At 41.0% G+C, this 26,879-nt stretch overlaps 1 protein-coding gene across 1 annotated transcript in view; it reads right to left on the bottom strand.

Annotated features, from left to right (window-relative positions):
• Positions 1-237: 237 nt before the first annotated feature.
• FBN1 (fibrillin 1) overlaps positions 238-26,879 on the bottom strand; it is a 237,952-nt gene continuing 211,310 nt past the window's right edge. The window contains exons 54-66 of the mRNA XM_003900901.5: positions 25,100-25,219; positions 23,381-23,503; positions 20,979-21,110; positions 18,635-18,760; positions 17,856-18,062; positions 16,009-16,134; positions 15,621-15,743; positions 12,195-12,311; positions 11,802-11,930; positions 10,917-11,036; positions 5,498-5,729; positions 2,817-2,991; positions 238-1,625 (exon numbers count right to left, since the gene is read on the bottom strand). Of these exons, the coding sequence (XP_003900950.1) occupies positions 1,236-1,625; positions 2,817-2,991; positions 5,498-5,729; positions 10,917-11,036; positions 11,802-11,930; positions 12,195-12,311; positions 15,621-15,743; positions 16,009-16,134; positions 17,856-18,062; positions 18,635-18,760; positions 20,979-21,110; positions 23,381-23,503; positions 25,100-25,219 (2,120 nt within the window). The 3' untranslated portion in view covers positions 238-1,235. The remainder of the gene's footprint in view (positions 1,626-2,816; positions 2,992-5,497; positions 5,730-10,916; positions 11,037-11,801; positions 11,931-12,194; positions 12,312-15,620; positions 15,744-16,008; positions 16,135-17,855; positions 18,063-18,634; positions 18,761-20,978; positions 21,111-23,380; positions 23,504-25,099; positions 25,220-26,879) is intronic.

Below are 26,879 nucleotides of genomic sequence, written 5' to 3'. Positions count from 1 at the left end.
ATGACTGAACTTGATATTTAAAACTATTTAAATCTGAAAGTTTAAAAGTCACAAGATTAGTTAGGTCGTGTTTCAGAAATGACTCTACAATCTAAATTTCTCACGAGCAAGTCAGGTTAATGACACCAGACTCTGCTATCTTCAATGGATAAAACAAGGGATCAACTTATATGTTAAATTTTCTTCTAGTGGTTATACATTTGGTACCTTTATAAGCCATAACTAACAGACCCAGGATAATTTAAATCCAGGAGACTTTATTTAGCATCCAGAATGGCCCCTCCAACCCCAAATCCATGCAAGAACACAAAGCCAAGGGGTAAACTAAAAAAAAGAAGAGATTGTTTTATTGTGACATTTATGACATTGACCCCTTGTTGACAGGAATGACCGAGGGTAATCTTGGCATATTGCACATGCTGTGATGAAGGATGCACTGGTGATCCTCTGGCCACTGAGGCTGTTTCCTGGTCCTCCCAGACCTCTATGCACGCGTGGGCCAGTCACAGAAATTTCATTACCATTTGGTGTATACATTTAACAAGTCTTTGGTCTTAATAAGCACCATTACAAACCCTCACATTAAGGGCATTATTATTCTAGTTTATAAATGTTTCAATGATAAAAAATAGCACGATTACAGTATACACACACTTAATTTACATGTAATGTATTATACTCATAACTGAGATAAGCTACTGAACTAACTTTGGTTGATTGAAATTAATGAAGTATTGGAACTGAATACTTGTAATTTGGTTTCTAAGTTGTGTAAATATTACAGTGCATTTATAAATCTAGTTTGAAAATTTACTAGCACCAAATAGGTATCATAAATGGCCAACCTAGTACTGGTATTTGGAGAAGCAAAGTTTACAAATTTGCAAAAAACAGAGTAGTCCATCAATTGAAAGCACATTCCTGTATGTTTGTGGAAGGATGGCATGTCAGCATAAATGGCCAACCCCCAATGGAAATACATGTCCCTGTTTTCAAGAATCAACACATATGACAAGGTAGCTTAGCTACACACACGAGAAGCCTGAGAAAGTGGTTGTTTTGCACTAGGGTAGTCACCTGTACCTTGCTTTGGTAATACAAGAATAGTGCTTATTTATACAAATTTACTTGGTGAAAGATTGTACCTATGATATGATGATTCTGATTGGGGGAAAATATAGTTCTACCTATCTATATTTGTTTTTCTTTTAATTATTTGGTCTCTGGATGGTGAATTAATGAAGCAAAACCTGGATTTTCATCTTCAGATTATCACCCAGTTCACCACTGAGGTAGTCTTTGTCATATTTGTCTTCTAGTTGGTTAAGTTCTTTCTTTTTATAAAGTGGAGTACTACTGATTTGTAATGAATAGGTTCCAGCCACTGGCTTCTTCTTTGTGAAGTGGAGGTAGCTGATCCCTTCCTTTTGGTTGATTTTAAAGAAGCCATCTTCATTTCCAGATTCGATCAAGTATCTGTTGTGATTCGTCAGAGTTGTAAGAGCTGGAAGGAGTTCTAGGATTCGAACCTTGTTACTGATGTGGGAAATATTGAAAGCGAAGATGGCCGTCTTCTCAACATCCCAACTTGCAAGACTCACATTGGCTTCTGTCTCAGACTGATCCTGGAAAGACACATGGCAATGTGTTAAATGCAATGTACATATGCTACTTAGCTGTCATATTAAAGAAAAAAATCACTCAAATTTCACACTAATACAATTTTCTGCCTTATGCTGCATATACAATATTGAAAGCATTTTGTTTAGACCACGAATGTACTAAATTGGCACATATTTGTAATATTTGAAAATATGAACTGATGTCAGGGAGAAAGGCAGGTTGGAATCATTTGTATCTGGAGGTCTCAAAGTGTAGTCCCTGAACAAGCTGCATCAGCATCACCTGGGAATCTGTTAGAAATGCAAATTCTCGGCATCACCCCAGAACGACTGAATCAGAAACCTGGGGACGTCTCCCAGCCATCAGTTTTAACAAGACCTAGTAGGTGATTCAGATGCACGCTCAAGTTTGAGAACCACTGTCTTAATAAGATTATTTTCTTTCCAAAGACTTATCTCATTTCTTAAACGACAGCAGATGGGCTGCAGCACCAATAGGAAGAACCAGACTATTTCAATTTGATTCACTGACGCAAAACCATCTCCTCCTAAGGACACACCTATGAGCCTGCTTCCTGACTGTGATGATCTGCTAATATGCAATGCTTTTCACCTGGCTTCTTGCTTGCCCCTCTGGGACCACATGTGCTGGATTCTAGGGGCCCAGAGCCAGAGGTCTGGGTGAATATCTGTGCACTTCTGAGTTGACTGAAAGGCTGCAGCAGCCGTAGGCAAAGGAGACCAGGCTGCTTCAGCTCCACGTTATTTTTGTCTACGATCCAAGTTCCCTCACACTCCACATGGCTCTTTTCAGTACAGGAGCCTCTAGCTTTCAGAACTTGGCGTCCCTATGTAGGGAGCACTATGTCACTTCGCTATTCTGCCCACTTGCTGTCCTGGATCTCAGACCTTATCCTTTCAGCAGACTTTGGGTGGGTATTTGACTCTTTTTTGGCGAGACACAGGAAATGAGCAAGTATGTGAAAACCTTCAAATGGGCACTCCCGAAAAGCAGCAAGAAACTCCAGAAAGCCCCACGGCCTCTTGTAAAATACAGCCTGGAGCTCAGGGAATGTCTGGAGCTTCTCCCTGGGGAGCTTTTTCACACTTTGGAGCATCCTTGGAGGAAACCACAGGAATCTGGAAGGACTTTCCACTATAGGAGACATCAGGAGAAACTACCTTCTGACCCACCTCGATATTGGAGGCATCTGTTTCGTTTGTGCTTCTCCGTTTCCTGCCCCGTTTCGGGTAGCCATTGATCTTACACTCGTAACAAGCCTCTGGGGAGAGTGAATTGTCATCCATTTCACCACTGACAGGTGGCTCTGGGTTTCCTCGGCCCATGCCCATTCCAGAAACACAGTGCCTGCAGCAGAAGGGGAGCGTAGATGTTTTTAATTAGAATGGGAAGACAAGGTAGGTGGTACAAGAGTTCTGGTGACGCCTGCTCCCTGCACTTGGGAGACACAGCCCTTGCTTGTCCGCTGGAGGATCAGCTAGTTCTGAGAACGACATTGAGGTCCTCTGTTTGGCCTCTAATTCCCAGTTCCCTGAATGTATTGATTTCTTTCTACTGCCTATCAAGACCCTGTCTTGCATATTTATTTATCTCTTCATTTCCAAACCTAACATGGAAAGCATTTTTCAGTACTTATACTGGGGAGGAGACACGGAGTGGAAACAAGAGAATAGTCGATGAGGGAGGCTATGTAACTTGGGAGGCTAAATAAAAATGGCTTCTTTTTATGAAACAGGCTCCATGGGAGTGAGCGAGGTATGAGACATCACTGTTGGGTTTCTTGCATTCCTCCACTTCCATCATTACTCTTCCTCACTCAAGCTTTGGAGCAATTGCTCCTATTCCTTGATGTGTCACTTTTGCTGATGCTACTGAGGATAAGAAGAAAGCTCCAGGTGATAATGAAGGTTAATGTAATAATAAACTATGATGATATGCAGTATATAAAATGCATGTATCAGAGCTTGCCCAACTGTGGGAAACTGTTTCAAGTCATTCAAAACCACTAGGGCCACTGGCTGTGACTCATGTGAAGATGGATAAACAAACCCATGCCCAAGAGAGAACTCGTTCAGCTGTTTTTCTTTGCCTTTCAGTTATCAAAGCCAAGTTATGGAGGGAGGCTCGAATGTTTCACAAGTACCTTGTTTTGTTATTCTGCTTACTATTTCAGAGGCCACTTGGAATGTGTATTTATCAAGCTCCTCTTTCCAAATGTGTTGAAACATTCAAATGGTCCTTAAAAGAATCTTTATTTGGGGGCAGAGTCCACTCTAGTGATTCAGAGGGGCCAAAACTGTTTTAAATGGGTAGATTTCTAACAATGGGTCATAATGTAGACCAAAGATTATTTATCTGTTTTTCTGTAATAGCTGATCTGCTCTTTAGAACTCATTTTCCTACATACCCTCAGGATTCAAAATACGTTGCCAATGAACAGAATATCTGTTGTATTTCAAAGCAATTTATAGGTTCCTACTGTTTCCCCCAAACTTGCCAGAGTCCAATACACTTCCTTTCCTCTTTATCTTGCAACATGAAATATGTAGAAACAATACAATGAATGAACTGATAAATGCTCAGCCTGTGGGTGTGTGCGCATGCCTATACATTCACACAATGATTACATTATTCGGAGGTAAACTGCAAATTTGCAGGCTTTGGTTCCTTTCTCAGAACTCCTTTCCAGTATTTTCATATCCCGGGAGCACCACTTATAAGAAGTGTGACTACAAAATCCCACTGGCCAAAAGCCAGTTTAGAGTGTCACAATTTTTGCTGGGAAAAAATGGTTCTGGCATTAAACTATAAAGAATGAGTCTACTGAGAGCCAGACACAAACATCTGGGAATTTGTGTCCGATTGCTGGCATTCTGTGTGCTTCCCACGAAACATTCTTCTACCTACCCAGATCCAAAATGAATCACTTGATGTTTGTATGTCAAGAAATCAAAGACTGCTACATTAATAATTTGGTATAAGTGTGGATGTGTGTGGGGGTGTGTGTGTACATGTATGTGGGGGAGTACATAATGTATATATATATATTTAATGTCTACGTGTTCCTAATTAAAAAGTTAAAATGTGCACTTCCTCTCAGGACAGCTAAAACTAGGCGGACACCCGAGTCCAGATTAATTCAGCAGGAAAAAAGATTCAAACTTTGAAAACTTAACACTAAACTTTTAAATCACTGAGTAAACTAAAAATAGGCCTTCCCTGCCCCAACGCTTACACAGACATACCTAGAATTTGGTGAAGTGTTTTTTGTTTGTTTGTTTGTTTTTGTTTTTACCAGGAAAATACAGTAAGTGTTTCAATTCTCGTGCCCAATGCACCTTTGGTAATATTTAATGTACATTCAAGTCTGAAATGTAAAATATAATTTAAAACCTAAATGATCTCCAACCCAAAGGGATGTCTTTGACTTATCCTAACAGGAGCTAGATACAAAGGCATTTTAAGTCCAGATAGAATCCTCCCTGCCCCAGGAGAAGAGAGGAGCAGTAGTGTCCAGGGTGAGCCCAGTTCTGTCATGGGTTGGCAGAGGTGTATTTACAGAGAGACGAATCACTTCCCAACAAGATGTGAAGATCAAGAGAATGAGATAGAGAAGTCATATAGCGAGATATTTACGATGTAGTTTCATTACTCTGTTTGATGTTTCCAGAAATCCAGATGCTTCCTTTCAAATAAAATAACCTAAAACTTTTGCCAAGCTAACTGGAATTAATTTTAGGATTACAAAAAGCATAGTTCTCCTCTACTAGGACAGGTAATGTTGAGTTCAGTAGACTTAATTATATTACGAATGACAGAATTTCCAACCACGACCAGGAAGAGCAGTGCTTACCCTTGGCCTATGCGGAAGTAACCAGGTGGACAGCCACACAGGTAACCGCCCTCGGTGTTGGAACAGCCATAGCTGCAGGGGGCCTGCGAAGAGCCACATTCATTGATGTCTTGGCATCCTCCACTGAACTGTTCATACTGGAAGCCGGCGGGACACATGCACTTGTAGCTCCCCAGGGTGTTGTGACAGGAGGCTCCTCCGCAGATGTGAGCGCTGAGGCATTCGTTTTCATCTGCAGGGAAAAGAAGAAGCGGCATGTGTGGCAGCAGCCAGAGATTTCTATTGAGGACATTGGATCTGGCCCCTCGCTGCCGGCCAGCTGGCCCTCAGCTAGGCTCTCAGGAAGGGAAGACAGGCAGAGGTGGCTGGGTGGGGAGAGCAACAGCAGAGGAAGATGCGGGCATGGATGTGGCTTTTTGCTATGTTGTGAGTAAACATGGAAGATGAAGTCAAATGCACCAGGCAGAGGGCATTAGAGGATGGCATTCTGAGAACCAGCAGACTCCAGTTCTCATCAGAAGTCAACACTGGTATCTTCTGCTCCATGGAAACATCCAGTCATAAACCAACATGGTGCTGGTCCATAGCTAGGATTTAGGGTTCAAGGTGGGAGGGAAGGAATCTTGCAGTTCTCTGCGCCCTGGCTTCACAAGTGCCCAGCAAGGAGACAAATATCTCAAAAGCAGAGATCAACCATTTTCCCACAGGCTGCTTTCCCTGTCCGCCTATTTCAGGATGTGCCGATCTGGCAAGGGCTGATATCCTGCCCCAAGTGTCTGCCCCATTTGGACTTCCTTTTCAAAAATCTGCAAAAGCCCCCAGGTACTTGTTCTGGGAGATGAATAATGCCTTCTGGTATGTCTGCTCCCATCACTGAATCGGCCCCCTCCTTATTCAAACCAGCCTCCTGCCCAGAGTGTCTGAGCCCTGTCTAAAACTAAGTGTGGCTGGAAGAGAATCGGTGCAGACTTCACGAGCAGTAATTGGGGAAAACCCACAAGAGAGACAGAAGCTGTAGGACTGGCTACCCACAGGGACCTGCCAAGTCTGATGCTAAGAAGCAGGAAAAAGAAATCTTACTTAAAAAAATCAACTAGAAGGGAGAAAACCATGAGTTTCTCATTATTTATGATTTATAATTTTTGGAAGTCTCTAATATATTTTTGTAGACCTGCCTTTGCAGGGCAGGTTGGAAACTTGCTGGTAAGACGTTTCTTAACTGCCATAGCCCATTTTCAGCCGTACGTTCATTTGAATGTAGATAGATTGGCCTTCTCTTAGTGAATACCCAATTCCTATGGAAGCGAGGAAGGGGAAGCAAATGAATGTTTATTAGATACCTGTTTTATGATAGATAGGATACAGGCATTGCCCATTCATTTCCCTAGCTTTCCTAATAATCCTGAGAAAGCGGTATATTCTCTGTTTTACAGCTGAAGAAAGTGAGGCTCAGAAAGCTCTTCCAAGATGTCATAGCCAGCAGCAGCGGGGCAGAAATTCACAGCCAGGTCTGTTGGACTGCAAAGGCCATCCGTGTGCTTTCCTTTATACCACAGTGCCTCTCAAGAGATGCTCCACATTTAAGCTGGTGCTTCCTTTCTCCTGTAATACGTTTACCTTCTTTGCTAAGGCAGATTCATTTATAAAGAAAAACACTATTTCTCAAAAAATCTATTTTTTCTTTTTTTTAAAATTAGAAAACAGGTGGATAAAAGTGGTGGGGAAGGATTCTCACTTGTCTATATTTAGTATATACTCATATTTCCTTTCTGCCTACCTTCCTTCCTTCCCTCCTTCCATGCCTCCCTCCCTCCCTTCCTCCCTCCCTCCCTCCCTCCCTCCCTTCTTTCCTTCCTTCCTTCCTTCCTTCCTTCCTTCCTTCCTTCCTTCCTTCCTTCCTTCCTTCCTTCCCTCCCTCCTTCCTTCTCTCTTTCCCTTCTTCCTTCTCTCTTTCCCTCCTTCCCTTCAGCTACAGGTCTTTGACCTTAACTTTGCCTGTCTGAAGATGTTTTGTATCCAAAGACCTTCAAGTCTCCACCCAAGGTCACTTGGGCACCAGGCCTCTTAAAATGGAAATAACAATTTTCTCTTTCTCATTCTTCCCTTTCTCTTTCTGTGCTCAACACATTGTCTGTGTTATTTCTCCTTATTTTAAATTGAGGACGAAGTGTGCAATAGAGAGCAACAGAAACCATTGGCACCAAGCTCCATGTCAAACAAAGAATGAAGAACCAAGCATATTTACTTCAGTGGAGAGAAGACCCCTGGGCTGATGTCTTCTTGCTCCTCCATGTCCATCCTCCACCCTCTCCACCTGCTCGTGGCTCCACGTGGCTGATCTATGGAGCATGAGCAAGCTCTGTTCCCCTGTCCCCCACTTTTGGTTGGCCTCAGCCATCTGTTTCTTGCTGGGACCCTGACTAATAAAACCTGCAGGGCGTGGGTATATGAGGGGGAAGACTTGTCATTCTTAGAGTTATTCTGTGTCTTTTCCTCCAAAGAGCAGAAGTAGGACCAATGGTGAGAAATTAGAGGGAGGAGAAATGATTTTTTTTTATACCAAAAAAAGACATTTCTAAGTATTAGAAGCTGTCTACACATAGATTGGGCTATCTTGGGACACAGTGAGTGCCCTTCAAGGTGATATTTAAGCCAAACTGGGATAAGCAAGGAAGTTAGAGAAGGATTTACATATTAGGAAAGAGGGAAGGCTAGATCTAAGGTTCTTTTTAACTTTGAGCATCTATCTGTGTTACTACAACGATCAAGAGTTCTCCCCCTCCCCTTCACATTCTTTTATATTTTATTTTACATTTTCTTCCCTCCTTGAGAATTTAATAAAGTTTAAATTAAACTTGCTTATCTAGGTTGGAGAGGTAGGATGGAGTAGAGCACAGATTAAAATAAGAAATTGGCAAATATTCAGTGTTTACAGTTTAAGAAACAGCATGTTTGTGCACTTGCCCTTTGTATCAATATACAAACATCACGATTTGGTTAACATGTCTTGCACTCTTCCTGACCTTTTTCATCCTCTGCACTCTGGAGCAAATGACTCCACAAGGAATTTTTTTACACTCCAAAATATTTGTTTTATTCTTCCAGTTGGTACTTAGATTGGCGAGGGTTTTGTTTGTTTTATAAAAAGAGACAATTCGAGTTTTATCAAAATAGCATTAAAGTCTGAAAACCACTCCTTAAAAGTGGATTGAAACCCACCACTCTGTCCTCTAAAATCAAAGGTTTCAGCATCCAGATTGCACTGTTCATGTTAGCTGTGGCCTTAAGGGAGTACCGACAGGAAAATTCACAAAGGCAGGATGGGCTTTCCTTTACTCACTTTCTCTAGAGGAAAATGGGTCAACTCCGTCTATCTGCAAGCTAAATTTTTGAAATTTACTTCTAGAAAGCAATGGAATCGGTGGCCTCCTTACCCCAAAGAGTGAACTTTCAGCCACCTGGGAGTGAGGATCCAGGAAGGGCTGGTCTAAGAGATTTCCTCTGTTTCTTGTGGTTCTGGGGAAGCTATTTTAGCCCAAGGCAATACTCATTCTAGATAACTCTAATTCTCAAGATTTATGAGGGCAATTTGGCAGCTGGAGGCATTAAGAACCCCAAACTTCTTCTGACTTCTAAATCAACTTATTTTTTTAGAGTGTCCAGCCGGGAGATGATCTTCACAAGACTAGAGCAGAATCTCCAAGACACTAGTGCATGGCCTGGTCGCCTCTACTATCCTCAGACTGATGGTAGGAGGAGGAGGAGAAGGTACAGGAGCGACATACCTTTCCTCTCTTATGTTTCTTCACTTAGCTCCAGCATTATTAAAAGGACCTAAATAGGCCGGGTGCAGTGGCTCACGCCTGTAATCCCAGCACTTTGGGAGGCCAAGGCGGGTGAATCACGAAGTCAAGAGATCGAGACCATCCTGGCTAACACGGTGAAGCCCCGTCTCTATTAAAAATAAAAAAATTAGCCGGGCGTGGTGGTGGGCGCCTGGTAGTCCCAGCTGCTCAGGAGGCTGAGGCAGGAGAATGGTGTGAACCCCCGGGAGGAGAAGCTCGCAGTGAGCCAAGATCGCACCACTGCACTCCAGCCTGGGCGATAAAGCGAGACTCCGTCTCAAAAAAAAAAAAAAAAAAAAAAAAAAAGACCTAAATAATTAGAACAGAAAGGTTCATAAACGGGGTACTGGATCAACGTAGTTCACTCTGGAAGTTCTGTGAACAATGTCAGAAACTGATGATTAACATCAAAGACCTCCCTGAGCTGCTAATGAACAAAGACATTTTGATTAAAACCAGATAGCTAGCCAGAGACTTGCGCAGTCTAAACTCCTATAGCACAGGGGTCACTTCAGTCAACCCGACGCACCACTGCAAAGCTGTCCTGTGTAGAATCAAACTAGATGACTGAGATGATTTTGATAAATGAAAACACACCAAATATGTCTTCATCTGCATGAAAGTGAACCATTGCAATGCAGAGCCTGCACCCAGGAAGCAGTAATTCTTTGAGTTTTTGCTAAGGAGGGCTCTACCGAATAGTGTGGCAACCAGAACAGGTTACCAAAGCACCAAGCTTGCAGTGGCACTCCACAGACACTTGCTGAATGAACAAAAACAAGTGAATGTGACACTTGAAAGGCAGCTCTAATCAGAAAGTTAAGAGTTGTGGATTCTAGTTCCAAGCATGTCACTAAATAACTGAGCAAGGACATATTACCTTCCCTTTCTGGACTTCTAGGTCTTTATCTGTAAAACAACGTGCCTGAGCGAAACGGCTTCTGGTATCCCTCCAAACTCACAATGTTTTGATTCTGTGATGTGCATTAAGAGTTATTTTCCCATGACATTGTAGAATCAAAGATGACATCATTTCAATTTAATGAGAGAGTCTGTAGCTCTCCCTTAATTATCAAAAGAACTTAGCAATCTTGGAAAAAAAAAAAAAAAGAAGAAAAAATCTTGCTGTGTCTCCTGCTTGCACTCTACCCCAAAATGTGTAGAGCTGAACAGAACTACTTTGGCTTTTTCAGGCCAAAAGTCACTCAAAATAGCCTCTGGCTGGCTGATATTTTTCAGTCATAAGTAAGATTTTTTGACCCCTGATGTTAACATAACTCAAGTGTGGGCTGAGGACTAGCAGTGCAGTAGGAGGGTGGAGGATACTGGGCTTCAAGAAATTCTGGGGGCATTTCATTTCAGATGCTCTCAAAGTATCCTTGATTACAATTTTTTTTTCTTAGTTTGCTGTTTTGCAAAGACTGTTACTTCCCTTGGGTTTCAACCAGGTTAGGGCAATTTTAAATGAGTATTTGTTGCTTCAATAACACATTTACAGCTTCAGAAAGAAAGCAGTGTTTTGCTTCATAGCAGCTGATAGCCATGCATCTTGAGAGTGAGGAAAAGTTACTTGCCAACACACTGGTTCCACTGGTAGTGCTGGAGGTAGCCCTGGGGGCAGCTGCACCGGTAGCCCCCGATGATGTTCTGGCAGCCGTGCTGGCAGCGGTGGTTACCCTCGCACTCGTCCACATCTGAAAAAGAAGCAGAGCCACCATGATGCCAACTCAACATCTCTCTCTGAAGCCACACAGATTCTAATAAGAAATCTGGCCCCTACACATCCTACACATTATTCTACCACCAAAAAATTCAAGAATATCTCTTCTGGAACTGCTGCTAAGTCCAAGGAGAAAAAACATTCAGAGAGCCCTGGCAAAGTCTACAAATAAAAATGATCAGGAAATTAGTGCAAAGTCCAAGGCACTCTCTGGGACAGCTCTGTAAGTTATAAGTTATTTGTGTTTGCTGGTTTTTTTTTTTTTTTTTTTTTTTTTTTTGGTGCCACAATTCGAAACCAAAATGTGTCAAAGCCACAATGAACTCCTAAAAATATCATTTAAACTTTTAATTAAACGTCACCAGAAGAGCTATTCCTCATATGTTTAGTCCACATGGGAGAAATCCCTTTATGGCTCCGGACCCAGTGACCAGAAAATTAATGAATCAAAGTCAAGAGTCTGCCTATTTTTCTTGACTGAGTTATTCCCTATTAGGTTAAATTAAAAACGGAGCAGAAAAGGTCTTGAAATACTTAGGAAAGGCATGTGTGTTAGACACAAGCATGAGACAAAACATGAATCTCTAAGATACAGGACCTGTGCACACTGTTTTAGCTGGCTGCCCCCCTGGGCTCAGATCTGCTATCTCATAGAGGCCGATGATGAAGGTGCCGATAGCCACACATGCCACCGCCACAAGGATTTACCAGCTGGATCGCAGCTGAGGTCTCCACCCACCTTCACAGCTGGAGCCGGTTTGATCAAGTGAGAATCCCCGCTGGCATTCACAGGTGAAGCTTCCAGGAGTGTTCTGGCAAATGCCCTTAGACCCGCACAGATTGATGTCAGAGGTGCATTCATTGTTATCTATGAGAAGCAGTGGGGGCAAAGATGAGTTAAAATTCCCCAAAGCTCTCTTTGTATCGTTGAAAAGAAAGTTAGAAGGATGACTCAGAAAAGACCAAATAAAGCCAACAACCCTTCACATACATGTACAGGTGTGCTCACACATACACGCACTCATATATTTCTTTGAGCTTTTGTTTTCTTATCCCAACAGCAGAGGAAACAGAAAATAATCCCTTGAAAGAATCGCTACATTCCATGTAGGATTTTTCCTCTCCTACTCACCAATGCAGGCCGTATGGTGCTGGGTAAATCCGGGAGGACATTTGCATGTGAAGCCGCCAATGGTGTTAACACACAGGAACTGGCAGTTGTGTTGCTTGGTTGCACACTCATCAAGATCTATGAGAAAATGCAAGATAGGCATTTGAGTCAAGTCAACAAAACAGGATCAGGGAAGCCGCCCCTATGAAGCAGCTCCAAGTTTGATTTGGAAGTCTCAAATGACCCTGACTAGAAAGAAGCCACAGCAAAAAGGCAAGGAGAGACACAGGGGGTAAAGATCTGAAAGATAAAACAAGGTGTCCATTTAGACCCTCCCCTCAAAAAAATTAGACAGATCTTTGGGGGATCCAAGAAAACACAATTCTAATAGGAGAAATGCAGGAATTCCTCGACAAAGGAATTTCAAATAAATCATGACATTTTAAACAAATTTTTAAATGAAGTAAAAGATGAATGATTCTGCAAATTTTCCAGAGCATTGAAAAGATCTATTTAAGTTAAAACATAAAGAGAAATGTTGAAGCTGGAAATTAATTTGCTGGCTTAGTTCTTTTCTGTTTGCTGTTTTTAATCTACTCAAATGAAGTTGTCAAAAACAAAATCTGATTTCTTTAATTAGGGATTCTTCTTAGGATAAAACAAACTTGAGCAATCAGGAAGGAAACAAAGCAAAGGAAAAATTCATTTTAATAGCTAAAGGCACTTTAGTAAAACTGCCTCCAGGCCGAGCGTGCTGTATTCCCAGCACTTTGGGAGGCCAAGGCAGGCTGATCACTTTGAGCTCAGGAGTTTGAGACCAGCCTGGGCAACATGGCAAAACCTGTCTCTAGTAAAAACACAAAAATTAGCTGGGTGTGGTGCTGCGCACCTGTAATCCCAGCTACCTGGGAGGCAGAGGTTGCAGTGAGCTGAGATCGCACCACTGCACTCCAGCCTGGGCAACAGAGTGAAACTTCGTCTCAAACACAACAACAACAAAAATAAATAAAGAAAAACAAAAATCCAAAACTGACAACTGCGTCCAGTGTTTATCCAACATTGTTTCCCACATCTCCATAAAGCCCTCTGCTTTGACCAGGCCTCTTTCCTCAATGCCTCAACTTCTAGTTGCATTCTTAACTCCAATGTTATTTCAAACTATCAAGAGATGAAATGCTGTGTTCTAACTTCTAGCTAAATTTTAATGATAATTTAAAAACTGCCACATATTCAGGAAAAAAACATTAGTGACTTTATTTTATCACAGATTCAACCACTATGCCCCCACCATCTGCACAACTGTGTTGGAGCTACAGATCAAATCACTAGCTTTGCCAGTGACTGCTTCCACTCCACAGGGCCAGTTCCTGGCTAGAGTAACGTCTAGAGTGGACCTACACTGAGAGACCCTTCCAAGACCTGTCCTAGTTCTGGCTTCTCTTACAATGCAGCCCGTCCTGTGCTCTTTCCACTGCTGAGAGCTTCACTGATATGCACTCTCTGTTCAGCTTTCTCAGAGCCTGTGGACTGGTTTCTCCTATCTATGGCCCAAGGAGCTTGGCTTGAGCATCATGACACATTGGCTGAAGCTCACCTGCAACAGGTGAGGAAGATGACTCAGTGATTTCTCCTAACACTATTTCATGAGTACAGCACATGAAGAACAGCAGCACTCGCTGCTCTTGCCTCCAAGAATGGCCTTCCTCCTCTTCTCCCCTCTAATCTGCATCCCACCCATCTCTCATTGGGGATGTGCTGCTCCCATACTCCTCCCACGGCCACCCTTCTGGCCTCTTCCTTCTCAGTGTCCATGGTGCAACTATCTGCACTATTCATTTGATATTTAGTTATACATACCAAGTAAGTGGAAGAATTTGAACCTTATGAGAAAAAATAGGAAAAGGGACAAGTTGTGAGTGGACATGTAAAAATTACAGTTGCTCTTTGCACTCCTAAAGCCATAAACAGAACTTTATTGATGCATTTTCATTTTTCATCTTTTAATTGCTAGAAACTTTTGAGAATTTTCTGCCCCCAGAGGTTAGAAAAAATGCTATAAATTTGTTTTGCTTGTTACAGATAATATATACAATGAGACATATTTTCCCCTTGAATTTGGTTCTTCATTTATACGAATACATTTATGGCTCTGAGTTATAGCTTCACATTGCCTAGAACTCACAGTGACCCCAGATGTAAAATAAGTTCCACATTTGAGAAGAACAAAGCTATGAGCAACTGTTCATTTAAGATGGTTAGAATGTGTAAGTAGGTCTCTCAACTTCCTCTCCCCAAACTACAGGATTAGACAGGCTTTGTGCTGCACAGGAAGGCCTCAGGCAGTTGCCCATGATGTCATCCTCTATTACATGCCTCTTAACTCTCCCTTTCAGCAGACACAGGAAAAAGGTCAAGAGCCCAACTTCTTGCTGCTCTCCACTTCTCTCCTCTCCCCTCCTCCAATCTGGATCCTATCCATCTCCGTGGGGATGTGCTTGTCCCACCCTCCACCCTTCTAGCCTCTTCTCAGATTCAGTGGTATACACAGCTGTGTCATTCATTTGATATTTAGTTATATATACCAAGTAAGTGGAAGAACTTAAGTTTTATGAGAAAAAAATAGGAAAAAAAGACTCCACTCTACCCTTTACCTTCCTTACTTCTGTACGTTTCTATAAATTTCCTTCAAAGTTTCATGGCATGACATGATATCTCTTGGTCTACCACTTGGTCTACCTTTTCTTCTCCAAATCTCTCATTTTGCAAATTATTGTTAAGTATGACTCACTAGTGCTATTCACTAAATATAACATTCTTATTGTTGAAGAAGATGTTTATAGGAGTAAATTTACACCAAAAAATTTTTGCAAAGGATAACTTCTGGTTGAGAAGGGATTTCTGCCCAGAGTTTTGCTGGTTCTTAATTCTGCGTGATATTTATGTCTCAGGGAAGCTCCTAGAGGGCAGAAATGGACTTTTTCTGCAGAACAAAAATCTGGATACAGCACCTAATTCATTTGGCACCATGTCCTCTAGGATCATGGCACTGATTATTCCGAGGCAGGACCTCCCTGGAAACCTGAACTATACAGCTATAAAGAATAAACACAAAAACCAGAAAGCAGAGAGGTCACCAATTAAGAATCTGCCCCACTAGAGCCACTGAGAACTGGCCCTGCTATCTCTGAGACCGTCATGGATGGCTGCCATGGATGCCCAGGGGGCATGCAGTGAGGATGGCTGCTCCCACGGGTCCTCCACAGTCTCCCTGGCTTTAGCCTCCCTCCCTCCAGCATAGGAGGTAGGTCCCATGGAGGCATTAACCCCAGGGAAGCACCTCCCGCCTGCAGAGCAGGTCTTTCGGCTTGCCTGTGGAGTCCTTAAGGGCAAAGGAATGCAGCCATATGTCAGGAGCTAGGTGAGAGGCAATGGTCAATTCTACTTTACCTTTGCAGCTCCTTCCATCCTCTTGCAGAATGTAGCCTTTCGGGCATGAACACTGGTAACTCCCTTCTGTGTTTTTGCAGATAAAATTGCAGGGTTTGGGAGCCTGGTTGCACTCGTTCAGATCTACGATCAAAGAAATACAGTGTGACTGTGCATCTAAAAATGATGTCTACATGCTCAGTTTCCACAGGGTCTAACAAAGAATTTTAGTTTTGGGGAAAGAAAAAGTAAACTCTGTGTAGACTTGGATGATTGTCCTATGCTTTCCTATGAAACTGCATAGACTTTTTAGATTTTTAGCTTTGGGTTTTTTTTTTTTTTTTTTTTTTTTTTACCCCATAATCTAAAATTTCCACTTGAGGATAAGCCATCAGAAATAGACACTTACCTACACAGGAAGTCCCAGTTATATCTGGAGTGTACCCAGTTTTACAAATGCAATGATACGATCCTCTGTCATTGACACACTCCCCATTTCGGCAAACATCATGAATAACCTTGCATTCATCGATATCTGTAATTTAACAAATATAAATTAAGATAACCAATATATCATAAAATTGACAACATTAATATGCAGGGGGTCACTTCAGTGTACATACTAATAAATTGTCTTACTATATTTTGGGCCTAAGAAATTAAACCAGTAAAGATGACAGCATAAATTTAATATGTAACAGTAGCTATATCAAAAGGCAAACAATTAACTTCATTAGACTATAATTGATAAAATAATTCAGCTACAGAAAAACTTTAAAAACAATTGGTCTTCCAAATGTATATTTTTCTCTTCTGGGTCCATAGAACAGCCAGCCCATCTAAACATATTTGGCTTTTTGTGTCATCTCATGCCATTAAGCTTGCCTCCTGCTGATATCTCATAAATGAATCACAGAAGCAGATCCTTTTGATGAGGAAACCCCACTTCCCCCCTAATATTGCATGCTCAAAATAAGAAGTAAGGTTTCTTTCTTTTTTTTTTTTTAACATTATTTTTGTTGTATTTGTGGTTAATCCTGAAAAAGTTCAAATTACATAATATTGGGGAAATGAGATGAACTTCTGTCCTCTGATGAGGGAGAAAACTAACCAGGGCTCTGAGGTGGATGACAGCGCTGGGTTTTTGCAACCTGCTAAGGAAGGGAGACCCTTACTCATGGCTCTACCACAGAGAGAAAGATTGGGTCAACATGCACTGTTGAGCATTAAGGCCACTGTCCTCCATATCTTGACCCATTTACCGCCTTACTGGTTGGCGAAGTGCCAATACAAGCACTTTCCACGTGGGTTTGCAGCCCTTGACTGCCAAATAACCATTTTATACCAACAGCTGGGTGTATCTGACCTTTACAAGTCTACTCTAAAGTGCAATTTAGCATACTCTTATTGGTCTCTAGAAATGAGTTTTTTTTGACCATCTTATTGCTATATCCTCCAAAGAATCAAAAATTCCTTTTGGTCACTCCATCTTATCTTTCTAGGTCTGTTGTTTTTTTTTTTTTTTTTTTTTAAGTCACCTCCAGTTTCGTTATTCTGCCTTCAGCTACATCTTTCCCATATAAACACAAATCCTTCTTAACCTCCTTCTTCCCCTTTCACTTCCAATTCCCTCCCAAGAAGCTCAAAAAAGCTCTCACCTTTTCTCAGTCCTTTTATGAACTAAAAACCAATTGTAGTTACAGTTGATAAACACAGGAATCATATTAGTGACAGGCCTAGAAATCTCTAGAGTTGCCTTAGACACTCTAACATTCTCCTTATCCTGCTTCAGTTAAGGAGCTTGTACTTTTCCAGATGCAATCGTGTTTAATTGCCAGGATATCAGCATGATTTATACTTCTTTTGTGCAATATAGTTTGGCCAGTTTTAGGAGTTCCACATCTTGGTGGACTGTTTTGGGCCTTTAATAATCATTTATTTCAAAGTTCATCGAAAAGCTTAAAAAATTATATTCCGAGTAGCCAACTGACTTATAGTAAACTTCCGTTGAAAAAAGTTGAAGGCTTGCTGGAATGCAGAGGGAGAGTCCTCAGCACACACGGCTTAATCAAGTGGACCAAGGCCACTTTGGCAGCATGACCTCAAATGTCTAAAACTCCAAAATGAAGAATTTTTGTTGGCCTCAGCTGTGCAACTCAACCTAGCCACATATTGCAGATTCTGTATTTTCATCTGTTTTTCACACAGAAAACAAACAGATTCCCTGCAAGTATTTTTGGACTATAAATGAAGTACCTGCTCCGTTGGTCATGAATCCTCGGCCATGGGGACAGAGTTTCTTGAAAGCCACAGTCCCCTGGAAAGGGCAGATCTCACAGTGGGGACCCCAGCCTCTCCCTCCATCACAGCAGCATTCAGATTTGGTGACAGGGTTCCTGTTGCTGGAGCCGATCTGACACATGTTTTGTAGCACCTCTGTGAAGCAGTACCCTTCCCGATTGTCTGGAAGGGACATTATATGGCAAACGGGATGTCAGGCAATTTTAAGAGCAAACAAGGTATTAAAAATTTGGTCAGATATAAAAACCAAAAAAGGATGTAACACTTTACCCTGGGTGAGAAGAAGCAAGAGGGGAAAGCTGGAGACAGCAGTAAAAGAGAAAGGATGACGTCTGAGGGAAACAAATAAGACATTCAGTGAGTAGGTAGAAAGACATTGGCCTAGACAAGCTTATAACTCTCTCTGCTCCCAGAAATACAGGGGAATAGCCATGCTTACAGAGAGAGGGGCAGAGGAACATATGGAAGTGGATCCTGATCACCAAGGGCTTCAAAGGCAGCCAAGAAATTCCAAACAAGTGATTCAGGATCCAATTAGCAAAGGAAGAATTTAGCTGCAGGGTGGTGCTAAGCCCAATGGACAATCACAGTCACTACGGCATCTCCAAAATATGAACATTTTTTATCCCTCCTCAGATTTTGACATTTTCTTGTATTTCAAATAAGAGGTCTGGGTTTCCGGCAGCCCAGTGTGGAGGCTGAGCTTAGGAAAGCATGCTGCCAACTGTACTCACCGAGGCACTCGTCCTGGTTGGGGCTGGCGGTAAACCCGTCATTACACTCGCAGGTGTAGCTCCCACGGGTGTTGAGGCAGCGCCCATTCTCACAGATCCCTGGCTTCGTCTGACATTCATTCTCATCTGTTTCATTTTATTGAAGGACCAAAAACAAGAAGAGTCATCTGACTATTTTATAGAGGATGGAGCTCCTTCCTTGGTTCCTTCCTTCCTCCCTCCCTCCTTCCCTCCCTTTGTTCCTTTTTCTTTCCTTCCTCCCTTCCCTCCCTCTCACCTTCCTTCCCTCTCTCTCATCTTTCCTTCTTAACTTAGCTTTTGAATCACTAATCTGTTCACATGGCTCAAAATTTAAAAGGCATGAAAGAGACTTCATTCATTCTTAACTGTTTGGTTCCACTGAAGGACTGAAAACAGAAAGAGCCATCTGAATCTTTTATAGAATAGATTTTCTTCCTTCTTTCCTATATGGTTTGTAAATAGCTTATCTCTTCACAGGGTTCAAAATTAAAAAGGTACAAAAGGGGATTCAGCAAAGGTACCCCTTTCATTCCCTATTTCCCAGACACCAAACTCCTCTCCTGAAAAGCAACCAATTCTGGGGCCAATTTCTAATGTATCCTTCCAGAGCTGGATTATGCATATAAAAGCAAATACATACATAATGTACATATGTGTGTGTGCACTTCTGATCTTTTAAAAGCATAACTGATAGCATTTTATATACTTAAACATAGATGGTGGCATTTTATGCGCACTTACATTTTTCATTTAGTAAAATTTGAATCTTTTCATATTTGGACACAAAAAGGACTCTCAAAAGGTTATTTCAAGTGAAGAGGGAAAAATGTGAATATCAGCATATGAAAGAAATATTTTAATACATATTAGAATAATGTCTATAATGGTCAACACTGATCTGGGGGAGTTTGTCTAGATTAATCTTGAGATCAATCTAGATTATATCTTCAATATAGGTTGTGTTTATTGTAATATTTGAACAATATTATTAAGAAATCATAAACTACAATTCAGTTTCCCAGGTTTAAAAAAACATTAAAATATCTACAGATTCTTAGAATTATCTGATGATTATTTAGAAAGATCAAAAATAATTTGCTGAAGTGCTTCCCTTCCTTTGAGAATAGTTCAGGGTCCCTCAGATGGAGCTCTCACTAGGAAAGACAGGAAGTTGGAAGGTGACATCCAGAACAGTGTTAAAACAGGTTCAAAACCCCAATGCCCAAGCCACCCCCAGACCAATTCAATCAGAATATCTGAGGTTGGACTCCAGCTCCCCAAGTGATTCCAAAGTGCAGCTGAGGTTGAGAATTACTGATCCAGGAGGATCCAGTGTGTGACAATTAATCTACATATTTTCTTTTTCTGTGCTTTTAGAGTCTGTTCTTTAATTACTGCTTCAGTCTGTATTGTACAGAGCAAAAGGGCAATGGAATTCTTAATCTTCTTGAATAACAACATAAAATATATCTTTATAACACCATTTATTTTTAAAAAGAAAGAGAATGCATGTGAGAAGGTTTTAATAATTTTCTCCTGTAATTATTATCTAAGCAGAGGTCAGGAAACTTTTTGTTAGGGTCAAATAGGAAATATTTTAGGCTTTGTGGGTCATATGGTCTCTGTTGCAACCACTTGGCTCTGCCATTGTGGCATGAAAGTAGCCACGGACAATATGCAAATGAATGGTTATATCTATGTTTAATAAGACTTTATTTATAAAAACACACAGTGGGCTGGCAGGCTGGAATTGGCCTGTAGGCTCTAGTAGTTTGCCAACTCCTGGTCTAAAGCTGAAGTTCTCAATGTTGGATCCATATTAGAATCAGCTGAGGAGCTTGAAAAAATCAGCGCCTGGATGCTACTCTCGACAAGACCAGATTTTCTGGAGGTAGATCCCAACGGTTTCGAGAGATTCCTGATTCAGAGGTACCTGACATTTGTATTCAATGTCAGGGCACCGGAAGCAAAGTTAAGTCAATAGGGAGGCATTCCAATGTGATGGGGAGAACTGACCCCCAAATCAACAAGAGAGTACAGAAAGTAAAGGAGGAGAATAGAGAAAAGGCAGGCTGTTCAAATCCTGGCAGCAAATGGGTTAAGAAAGTAGAGAAAGGCCAGCTCAGAGGGACAATGACAGTGCTCTTGGAATTCACAAATGATCACGAGGCAAGGGCACCACCAGGGAGAGTCTTGACATGAGGTAAGAGAACAAAATGGGTCTCACCAAGAACACAGTGTCACAAGAACATAGAGCCCAGGTTCCTTCTGTCCACTGTCACTTCTGATGCACTCAAAGCTCTTTCCACAGGGATCCTCTTACCTACACAGCCTTCTCCGTCAGGTCTCCGCTGATACCCGGGTCCACAGATGCACATGTATGTGCCAATGAGGTTCTTGCATTCCATTTGTTTTTCAGTACAGTCATGTTTTCCCTCTTCACACTCATCCTCGTCTGTAAAAAATGTACGATCACAAATTTGTCAAAGAAAATGCATATATCTGCCTTAATTACCTGACTTTTAAACATAAAATGTTAGTAAGTAACCAATTTTCATCTATGTTATTTCAGTTTTGGCTGTATTTCCTTCTGCTGTGTTGAGTATGATCTCTAAAGAATGGAAAGGAATCTTCTAACCACCTTTGAACTTGAAGAAATTGCTCCCTAATCAACTGATAACCTCTTCAAGAAGCATGATTCTAATCATGCTTTTTCTCCCTTCCCCTTCCTTTATTTTCTATTTATTTTTATTTTTATTTATTTATGTTTTTGAAAGAGTCCCTCTCTGTTGCCCAGGCTGCAGTGCAGTGGCCCGATCTCAGCTCACTTCAACCTCTACCTCCCAGGTTCAAGTGATTCTCATGCCTCAGCCTCCCGAGTATCTGGGATTATACAGGCATGCACCACCATGCCCAGCTAAATTTTTTTGTATTTTTAGTAGAAACGGGGTTTCACCATGTTGTCCAGGATGGTCTCAAACTCCTGGCCTCAAGTGATCCACCCACCTTGGCCTTCCAAAGTGCTGGGATTACAGGCATGAGCCATCGTGCCTGGCTGTCCCTTTCTTTATGTTTTATACTCCTTTGTTGAGGCATGATTTCTAATTCTTGTTGACTAATTGAACTAAAAGGGCCTCATATAACTATAATATAATGGATATATCTTAATATAACAATAATTATAACAGCATTATAATCACAATATATGATAATGCAATAATTATAATAACAGTACTATAACCATAATGGATTATAATAGAGTAACAAACCAACACTTACATTATGCAATAATTATAATAATAACACAATATATTGTAATATGATATTATTTTTTTGAGATGGAATCTCACTCCGTCATCCAGACTGGAGTACAGTGGCATGATCTCAGCTCACTGCAACCTCCACTTCCTGGGTTCAAGTGATTCTTCTGCCTCAGCCTCCCGAGGAGCTGAGATTACAAGAATGAGCCACTATGCCCAGCTAATTTTTGCATTTTTAGTAGAGGCAGGGTTTCACTGTTGGCCAGGCTGGTCTCGAACTCCTGACCTCAGGTGATCCACCCACCTTGGCATCCCAAAGTGCTGGGATTACAGTCATGAGCCACTGCGCCTGGCCAATATGACATTATTTTTATATGATAATATTAATAAATAGGATACAATAGTAGAATGACTATTTTATATACATACATATAAACATATATTCATTAAAATATAAAAACCATATATCTATATATGTTTATATATAGAACAAAATGGGTCTCGCCAAGAACACAGTGTCACAAGAACACAGAGCCCAGGTTATATATATAAACACAGAGCCCAGGTTTATATATAAACATACACATATATATATATATATATATGGTTTTTATACTTTAATGAAAAGCCAAACATCTAAAATATCTTATTCTCTACTGGTTCTTCCCTCCTTCATTTCCTCTTCTGGACTTGGTTGGGCCTTCCTCAGTCTTTACTTTCTGTCCTATTGCACTTCTTTCTTTTTTATCTTTCCCTTTTACATGCTCTGAGCTGAGACATTTGAAATTTATTCTGCATATTATTAGAACTTTGCATTTAGGAAATTTCCCCACCCTTATGCAAAATTATATTTATGCCATCTTGAGAGAACAGGTGTCTGTTCATTTAAGATCTTGGTAGAAGCAAATCAGAGCTCTTCACAAGCAAACTCAATGATTACTGAAGTTTGTGAAATAGAGCCTAGTTCAGTGCTTAGGAAATTGCAGGTGTTCAGGAGGTGTTTTTCATGGAGATGGTTTAGCTAAAGTAGATTCCACGTGTTACCCCATTCTTGAAATAGAATATCCTTTGGTGTTCTCAGATCATTTTGTATATATAACCACCATAGCATTTATTACACTGTATTATGAGAACTTATTTATAACTGTCTCAATCTCTTCATATTGGGTCTTTTGAATGTGGGGAAATGTCTTTTTCTTTATATTCCCACATCTTGTAGAAATACTGGCATGTTGTGAGCATGCAATGCACAGTGAGACGTAATAGAGGATCTGTAGTGCAGTCCTCGACTTAAGGCTTGACGATGCTTCCAGCTACAATTTAGGGGGAAACGTGGCAGTGACAACCCCTGTATTGTCCATGGACTATTTATATTCCCCTACTAACGGAAGCTTTGAGGGACATCTCCCCTCACAGATAGAGTTAGAGCTTCCTGGCTTAGATGACCTTGAACACGATGACTCACCTCTGCACATCCTACGGTCTTCTCTGAGCACATATCCCACGGGACATTTGCATTCATATGACCCATAAGTGTTCACACATCGGAAGGCACAGAGCAGAGGATTCTGGGCACATTCATTTATATCTGCAGCAAAGGAGAGTAAGAAAATAAGGGATCATGGACAGCAACAAAAGGGAACCTACCAATTGAACAAAAACTCTAAAACTTTTACCAAAAGTTGCAATGCTTCCTTGTCATAAACATGAATGGACCAAGTGGTCTCCCATTTCCAGGAAATTATAAAATGGGTTGATTATTTTATATTTGGTATAAGTAGGGTGACTCTCCATTCCCGATTCTCCCAGCACAGTCCCAGTTTATGTTTGTTGTCCTGGTATAATTATTAATGATTATTTAGGTGGATGGGAAATTACAGGCCACTCAACATATGAGGGGCTTTTCTGAAATTCTGGCTTTGAAGGCTCAGGTTGACCATTTGTCACTCCCTACAGTTACATGGCGTGGGAATCAGTTTTGCCCCATTCCGCCAAAACAATTGTGGTCAGCACAGAAGCCAACTCCTCCAATATTGTTAACCACCTCTCTTTCCCCATACAAAGAGGCTCCTGTGAAATAACAGTGATTCTTCTGCCCAAACAAATAGTGTTCCAGATCATTTTATACTGACAGAGACACTCAGTTTACACAGATGCCCATGTTCAAACCTTAAATAGATGGGAATGAGTTTACCATTAATGGAAAAAGAGTGATTTCTGCAGACTGCAGAGTTTGGAACCATCAGAATGTGTTTTGGAAAAGCAGGATTAAAATAGACCATCTCAACTATCATGTTGCTCCCCAAGGCCAGTGCTGACTAAGAACATGAGTGAGAGCCCAGATCACGACTTAGTCACAACCTTTAAAGATTTACCACAACTCTAACAATGGGCATTGATGGATCATATATGATGAAAGCTCTCTTTGCTACCAACTTTATTCTCTGCCTTCACCTCTCCTTCATTCTTTCCTTAGGCCAGTGAGTCCCTACTTGAGAGTGTATCAGATCACCTAGAGGGCTGCTGGGCTCCACCCCACTCTCTGAGTTTCTGACTTGGATGAGGACTGACAATGTTCATTTCCAGTAAGTTCACAGGTGATGCTGATACAGCTGCTCTTGGGAACCATCCTTTGAGAGCCACTGTTCTAGACACTCCCTCCCTTTCCTTCTTTTCATACATTCCACCAGGCTTACGGATGGACACTTTTCAGACGCTTATATATTATAGGCAACCACTTTTGCTGTGATCGCTTCCAAATGGCTACAGGATGTTGGTGGGTATCTTAGTGTGCAGTGCTTCTAGAAACAGAAAAGTAGAGAAAAAGAGAAAAGAAAAAGAAAGGGAGCATGAGAGACAAACAGAAAGAAGGAGAAAGTGAGAGTAAGAAAGAAGGTATTAAACAACACGGGAGCATCTAAATATAAGTAGTAGGGAGACACCAACGAGAACTCTGTGACATACAGTGTAGATGTGCCATGAGCACACAACTGTAGCTTTCTTGGATATCTCTCTTTCCCTACAGAGAAGAGGCCACAAAAGAAGAATGAACAAATGGCCCATCAGGCCTAGATGATCTTTATTATATACACCCTGAGTTGTATTTAATATTAAGACTTGTAATAAACCAATTGTTCCCATGATCAGTACATATAATCAACTGTTCTCTGTTTAAGAGATGTACCTTCACATGTCATCATTGGACCGGGCTCAAATCCCTCCTCACAGGTGCATTCAAAACCTCCAATCACATTCTTGCAGGTTCCATTTCCACAAGGATTGCCGACAGAACATTCATCAGTATCTGCAAGAAACCAGGAATGTGTGCAAAACATGATGAATTGAGAAAATACCTTTTATTCTATCAGAGGATTTTAAACTGTAATTTTTTTTTTTTTTTTTTTTTTTTGAGACAGAGTCTCACTTTCTCATCCAGGCTGGAGTGCTGTGGTGTGATTTCAGCTCATGCAACCTCTGCCTCTCAGGTCAAATGATTCTCATGCCTCAGCCTCCTGAGTAGCTGGAATTATAGGTGCACACCACCATGCCCAGGTAATTTTTGTATTTTTAGTAGAGACAGGGTTTCACCATGTTGGCCAGGCTGGTCTTGAACTCTTGACCTCAAGCAATTTGCGCACCTCGGCGTCCCAAAGTGCTAGGATTAAAGGTGTGAGCTACCATGCCCAGCCTGATCTGTGATGTTTAATTCTCATTCTGTTCTTGCAAAAAAGGAGTATGCATGTCTTATTATCTCAGGTTTATAGCTGTGAAATTCGACTTGCTCAGTGGCAGTGGCAGTGACAGTGACAGTGAGAATGACAGTGCCTGGACATCTAGCCCTTACAGTGCTCTTCTCCATGAGTTTCTCCAGCCTCCCACATTATAAACTAAATCTTCTACTTGGAGTAGATGCTCTAAGGGTTAAAAAAAAAAAAAAAAGGCCCCTATCACCCGTCAAAAGTTTCTGCTTGTTTAAAGCTAGAAATAACATCCCCAGTTTGGCTTTACATTACATCACTCCCCAAGAAGCCTTAAACATGATGGGTTTTTGCCAGATATAAAATAAAAGACTAAACTTACGTAAAATAAAAGACCAGAGGTTAAGTAAAATTAATACATCGAATAAAATCAAGATTTAAGTAGATTTTGTTGATTCTGTTGAAACCAGATGGTTTACATTAAGCAGAGGAAAGGCTAGAAAAAATATGTTTAGGTTATGATCGCTCTAAAACATAGGCGGAGAGAACAAATCTTACCAAAGAGACCTAAAATATGTGTGTGTGTGTGTGTGTGTGTGTGTGCGCGCGCGCATATGCTTTCTAATCCATCCACCTAGAATACTCACCGTTCTTATTCTGGCACATCCCTTGGGGGAGAATATCTCCCTTTGGGAAAGAAACAATTTTAAGAAATAATATTGATATTCTAGCTATCTAAGGCACAGAAGAGTAATGGCTCTTGTCAATGGTTGTATCTTGTGGTGAGGTTCTTAAGTCAAAAGTGAAGGCAAAAGGCTATGGTGGGGAGCTCCTAGGCGAAGAGGGTCATTTCATATGCACATATTAGCACTAACTGAAGATTCTGAGGAGAAAACATTGAAATATTTGCTTTTGTTCTACTATAATATTCAATCACATTGCACTGTCAAGAATATTATTTCTTTCAAGTTAATAAAAATCCCGAAACCATTGATCTTTAGAGCTGCAAAGGTAATTAGAAATGTTATTTACTTGCATAATATTACATTCTAAGGCCTAGAAAAGCTTAAAAACTTGCTTAAACTCCCACAGCCATAGCTGGAGCTGAAATCTACATAACCTGATTTCTTGTACGAAAAAAGTACTTTCTAATTCACACAGACAAACTCTCAGCATTTATGCTGCTATTAATTATGTTATATTGAATTGCTTTGGAATTCTTAGATAACTAAATATGATACTTGGATTTAAGTTAGAGTTAGTGTT

This window comes from Papio anubis, chromosome 7 (assembly GCF_008728515.1).
Source record: "Papio anubis isolate 15944 chromosome 7, Panubis1.0, whole genome shotgun sequence".
Classification (NCBI taxonomy): Eukaryota; Metazoa; Chordata; class Mammalia; order Primates; family Cercopithecidae; genus Papio; species Papio anubis.
The sequence above is the reverse complement of the archived record's forward strand: the minus strand, read 5'-3'. Positions and strand labels throughout refer to the sequence as shown.